Genomic DNA, 6450 nt, shown 5'->3' with positions numbered 1-6450 from the left:
AATCCGGGGGAAAAAGAGGATGTCATAGTTCAAAAAGTTCAAGAGCCTTATATTCTGCAATTTGAAAATTCAACAAGGCAAAATGACATTCCTCACTTGAAAGCCAAGAAGCGTAGAATGAACAATATTTTACTTGGCGTGATCAGATATTTACCACCCCCCACTGCTCGTGGTCACAAACTTGATTCCAAGTTAGGTGCCCAATTCATAAGCTCCAAATGGCGAGAAAAGCGGTAAAGTTGGTATCCGTCGTGCCGCGACGTTAACTTAAGCGCTTGGTGGGAGGCAACCCATCGTTTTTAAAATTTTTAATCATTTTTGAAATTTGATTTTTTAGAATTGTTTAGTTTATGATTTGTGACTAATCTGCAAAATTTCACAATTTTTGGAGTTGTTTTGAATAGGTGGAGTTTTCAGAACAGCCACAAATCAGTAGCTGTTGGTTTCTGTAATTTGTTAGACTGGTTTCTGTACTTATTTTCTGAATCTGGAAAAATTTGGGCGAATTTTACTCTTCGCGATCGCGCAAAGAACCCACGCGATCGCGGTAAAAAAAAAAAAAAAAGAAGAGAAATTACTCTACGCGATCGCGCCACATCACCACGCGATCGCGCAGAGGCGCGTTTTCAGTTTTCAAAACAGAGTAAAGAAAGGCAAAACGGTAGAAACCCATCATTTCCTTCACTTTTTCTCAAAAATTCTCTCAATTTTCTCTCAAATTCAACTTCAATTTTTAAGAAGAATTCTTCAACTTGCAACCACAAGGTATGTGATTCTTTCATTGTCTTGATCCTAGGGTTGTTTTTATCATCTTTCCATGTTAGAAATTGTGAAAGAAAAATTTTCTTCCACTTGTTTAAGCATGAATATATGATAAAATTGTTGAATTTCTTGTTATATAAATGGTTGTTTGTTGTTGAGTGATGTGAGTTGAGAGATGGGTGCTGATATATGAAAAAAAAAAAAAAATGGGGCAAAATACGTGCTTAAAATCATTGAATTGAAGCCCCAAAAATGATGCCCATAACCTGTTTGTGAAAATGTTTCTGAGAATCCGAAATGACTCAGCGCGATCGCGCTGAATAAATGGCTCAAATGGGCGCGATCGCGCCATTTCCTTGCGCGATCACGCTAAAGGAATATCTCAAATTGGCGCGATCGCGCCTGGTTGCCACGCGATCGCGCTGAAGGAAAAATGGCAGTGCCCAAACAGAATGCTCGCGCAGAGCTGCTCAAAACTTGGGGGACCAATTTCCTTAACCCAACTCCTCATTATACATCATTGTAGGTGTTCATATGCATTGTGTTTGTTTTGTAGGTACTTAAACTTTAAAAAATGGCTTCATCATCCAGTGCTGCCCAAGTACCCTTGATTGAATATTATGACACCACCACCTTCCAGTCAGCAAAATGTTCGAAGCTGTATGATAGGCTGCTGGGAAAGAGCTTCATTGAAGAGAGGGGCTTTGTAACAGAAAACCTGGAAGAAAGGATGCCCGCGTTCTATGGAAGTTTGGTAACAAGTAGCTGGATACGCTTTGCAGATGAACCAATCAGGGCAAACCATACCCTTGTGCGGGAATTCTACGCAAATGCTGCAGAGGCAGACATTACACATAGGGCAATTGTCAAAGTCAGAGGTGTGGATGTCCTGTGCAATGCCTCAAGAATAAATGCCTATTACAATCTGCAGGATGGTGACAACAGCGAGATGACACAGATGTATGAACAACTGCGGCAACAATGGTTTGTGACCCACCTCCACGGTGGGGAGCAACCAAAGTGGCTGACAACAATGCAGAGAAAGATTGACTCTGCAGAGTTCACTGCTGAGGCCAAAACTTGGCTTGATATTGTCGCATCCAGGGTGTTGCCTTCCAAACATGAGTCAGACGTGCCCATTGAGAGGGCCAAATTAATTTGTGCTGTGATGGAAGGGTTGCCTGTCGACGTGGGGAGGCTCATTATGCAAGAAATCCGGGAGGTGGTGCTTGAACGGACTAAGAGTCTATTCTTCCCGTCATTGATCACTTACCTGTGCTCCACTGATGGAGTGCCCACAAGGCCAGGTGACAAAGAAAAGGGGCCTGGGGGACCAATTCATCCTTTGAAAAAGAAAGGGTCTGTTGCTATACAAAAGAAAAGGAAGATTGATATAGCAGGCTCGTCATTTGGGCAGTTTACATATACTGCATCAGATTCTACTGGTGGGGCATCTGCTCCTCCTATGGCTATACCAATCCTGCCACCAATACAAGAAGCAGCCAGGCCTTTTCAATATATCTCCACCCAGGTCCATGGGATGGACAATCGGCTTCAGCAGCTAGTGGCTAGTCTCCCTGCGGGCCCACATGGAGAAGGCACATCTACAGCTCCCTCTGTTCCTATTGGTCCAACATTAGCAGGTATTGTGGAGGACATGAAACATATCAAAGAAAAGCAGGGAAAAATAGAGAGGAGGCAGAAAAAGGCAAGGGAGCACGCCAAGAAGCAAAGCAAATTCCTGAACAAAATGATGAGCATTCTGAGGAGTGTATGCGGCGCACAACACGAAGAGGAGGAAAATGAGGACGATTTTGTCCTGCCAGAGCCCAGCAGCTCCAGTTCAGAGGGTGAGCAGAGATGACCATAGCACGCAGTGCTAGGAGGTATGAAAAAAAAAAAAATCTGTGTTGATGTACTGCAGTGAGGACACTGCAAGTTTTTTGGTTAGGGGTAGGAACCTCCTCGGCTTTTCTTTGCCAGAGTTCTTTTCCTGAGGGAGGTTTTATTTTGTTGAAACTGGCATGTTTAGAATGTTACTTAGGTTGAATAGAGTAATTTTGTTTTATTTGGTACTACTTGGCAACTAATGGCATGTATTGTGTTTTGTTGAAATTTTTGGACCCCTCGAAATTTTGAAAAATGCATACTTAGAACAGTTATTGTCTGACATGATTGATTCTTTATATGACATTGTGATTATTGGGGTGTTGTGTGTGATGAATTACTACTTAGGAGATCACAAGTGTAAAAATTATTGTCCTTATGCCGATGTGTGTGTGAAGTGTTAGTTTGATTCTGTTTATGCATGTATAATCTAGAACTTGCCCGGTTGGTCTTGTTTGAAATGCGAAAGTTAGTTTGGTTGTGAAATGATCTTAGGCTTTCTTTGTTGAAATAGTCACTTTGCCTAAATAAGTCTTACCAAAAGTGTTAAATACCCTTAGTTTCCCTTTTGAGCCTTTTTGACCTTTTTCTTGGCTAGCAAATTATGAAACCTTACCCTTTGTGAAATTAATCCATCTTCGCACCCGTTCCCTCCTTGATGCTACTAGTTAGATGAGGCAAAATGCCTAAGTTGGGGGTGAATTACATGTGGAATACATGTTAAAAACATAAGTTGGGGGTGGTGGAGTTTGCTAGTGGAGATTCGATGTGGTAGTTGCGTATATATATATATATATATAAAAAAAAAATCAGAAAATTGTAACGCAAAAAGAATTGTAAGTTGGTTAGAAGTAAAACCACATCGAGGTCGAAAACTGAAAGAAAATAAAGGGGTGGAAAGAAAAGAGGCGAATTAAGGTGACAAGATGTTGTAGTGTTCAAGGAGGGTGAGTCACTAATTTCCAAAAAGTATCCGACCTGTCCCTAAACCTACATTACAAGCCGAAACAAGTCCTAATGTGATCACAACCGAACGAGCCTAGGATGAAAACATAGAAAATAAGGGCAAGCATATGGTATTTGCATGTGTAGATATGAATTTCTTTGTGAGTGTGAGTGTTTTTCTCTTCTCTTTCGTCTTCGTCCCATTCTTGTCGTATATATGTGTGTTGGGACATTCTTTGGTCTATGTGAGGGCATAAGGATGAGAATTGAACAAAATAAAATGACCACCTAAAGTAGCGTTTGTGTGCACCATAATATGTTCGATAATGTAATGTCATTCATTGAAGCTTCATTGTTAGTCGTAGTGTTCTTGAGTTATGCATATTGTTTTAAAGTAGAGAGTTGGGGGTGGTCGTTTAAAGGAAAACATGCATGCCGGTAGTTCAAAGTCAAAACCAATGTAGACATTGTTATTCTATAATATCTAGGTGTTAGATTGAGTCATGGTTTTGTATGGCTTGCTTGAGGACAAGCAAATACTTTAAGTTGGGGGTGTTGATGTGGCGTGATTTTACACCACAATCGATGCTTTTTAACTATAAGTTTTACTTGTTTTTAAGCAAGTCTATGTCATTTTACGTAGTTTTTGTCATGTTTCAGGTAATACGAGGTCCCTAGAGCCTAAGTGTGGAAAACAAGCAAAAAAGTTGCAAAACTGGAATTAACTGGAAGTTCTGGAAAAGAGCCGTGGAAAAATACTCTACGCGATCGCGCAGAGTACCCACGCGATCGCGCCCACGCGGGAATTGTACTCCACGCGATCGCGCTGGAATGTAACGCGATCGCGCCTACGCGCGTTGTTAATTCCACGCGGTCGCGCAGGAGCTACACGCGATCGCGATTAAGGGAGCAGGGGAAGCTGACGTCATCCACGCGATCGCGCATACACATGGCGCGATCGCGATGAAGGATTTTCGGCAATTTTCAACCAGAACCTGGGATTTGACGATTTCTTCCATTTCAGTTCCTATAAATAGAAAATGAGGGCAAAACATCAGTATCTTTGGCAGCTCCCACAAGTTGGAAGCTAGGGTTCCTACACAAATTGTTCTTTCTTCTTTTTAATCCTTGTTGATGGAAATCTCTTGGTGACAATTAAGATTGACACTCTTGTTGTGCTTATTTATTCATTTGCATTGTTCTTAATCAAGTAAGTTTTTGCTATTTTAATTATTCTTGTTCATGAATGTTTTCAAGGGATTAGCTAACCTTTGAACTCGCCCATTTACTTTGTTTGAAACTCGGAAGAGGAAAAACGGAGTTGGGATAGGATAATTAACATGAATTTGTGGCGTTAACCCTCATCTAATGGAAGTTGACCTAGGAATAGGCAATACCACTTGTAGCCATATTCGGGTGTTCTTAATGCTCCTAATTGCTTGAGGGATCTTCAATTGGGTAGTCTAGTTAATCTTCGGAAGAAGTTAATTTAGAGTCATTATCCGAGGCTAAATAACATAAACTTGCTATTATTTACAATTCGTGAAATAGATTGGATCGTTACTTGAGAAGTAGTTTCCCTCCTTCCATTCTTGTTGCCATTGATCAATTTACTTGCTTTCTAGATTAGAATTTATATTTCCGTATTTTATCAAAACCTTATAAAAAACCACCATTGATGCGTTCGGGCATAGCTATTGTTAGTGATAATTCCTAATCTGCTTAAATCACCTACATATTGTTCTCTGTGGGATTCGACCCCGACTCATAGTTGGGTAAATTATATTTGCATACGACCGTGCCCATTCTAATTAATAGGGTGGATTTGGACGTTATCACTCGCCACGGGCAACTTTTTCGCGAACAAAGTGTATGTCCATTTCAATGTGTTTAGTGCGCTGATGTTGTACCGGGTTACCTGATAAGTATATCGCACTCACATTGTCACAATAAACAAGTGTCGCCTTTTGGATCGGGCAATGTAGCTCAAGGAGTAAATTTCTGATCCAGCAGGATTCAGAGACAACATTAGCAACTCCACTGTATTCGGCCTCGGCACTAGAACGGGAGAGTGTAGGCTGACGTTTTGAGGACCAAGAAATCAAGTTGTCACCGAGAAAGACGCAATAGCCAGAGGTGGAGCGTCTGGTATTCGGGCAACCACCCCAATCTGCATCTGTATAGGAGACTAAGCTGTTGATAGTAGACTTGTAGAGATGCAAACCAAAGTCGATAGACCCCCGAATGTAGCGCAGAATACGCTTAAGAGCAGCCATATGTTCATTTCGAGGGTCATGCATGTGGAGACACACCTGTTGGACGGCATAAGAAATATCTGGTCTAGTGAATGTAAGGTACTGCAAAGCCCCAGCAAGCTGACGATACTTAGTCGGATCATCAAATGGCGCATCTTTCGAGGCACTTAGCTTTGGCTTTGTATCAATAGGTGTAGGAGACGGGCTACAGTGTGACATACCTGCCCGTTCTAGGATTTCTTCGGCATACTGCTTCTGTGATAAAAATAAGCCATCTGCATTACGAGTAACAGCAATACCCAAGAAATAGCTCAGTGGACCAAGGTTTTTCGTGGCAAACTCGGCACTCAAGAGTGCCATAATCGACTTACAGAGATCGTCTGAAGAGGCCGTAAGAATGATGTCGTCGACATAAAGCAGTATATATGCAATATCAGAACCCCTGCGATAATGAGTGATTAGACTTGTTGTGTGAGAAGCCAATGGTGGCGACAAAATCGGCAAACCGCTGGTACCAAGCCCGAGGGGCTTGTTTCAGGCCGTAGAGAGACTTCTTCAATAGGCAGACATGATCAGGAAAATTGGGGTCCCGAAAACCTAA

At 41.6% G+C, this 6450-nt stretch overlaps 1 protein-coding gene across 1 annotated transcript; it reads right to left on the bottom strand.

Annotated features, from left to right (window-relative positions):
• Positions 1-5429: 5429 nt before the first annotated feature.
• On the bottom strand, positions 5430-6209 carry LOC132630265 (uncharacterized mitochondrial protein AtMg00810-like). Its single transcript, XM_060345853.1, has one exon. It carries the CDS (start codon positions 6207-6209, stop codon positions 5430-5432), a length of 780 nt encoding a protein of 259 aa, XP_060201836.1.
• Positions 6210-6450: the final 241 nt, after the last annotated feature.

Source organism: Lycium barbarum, chromosome 3, assembly GCF_019175385.1.
Source record: "Lycium barbarum isolate Lr01 chromosome 3, ASM1917538v2, whole genome shotgun sequence".
NCBI lineage: Eukaryota > Viridiplantae > Streptophyta > Magnoliopsida > Solanales > Solanaceae > Lycium > Lycium barbarum.
Note: the sequence above shows the minus strand (reverse complement) of the source record. Positions and strands in the feature narration are given on the sequence as shown.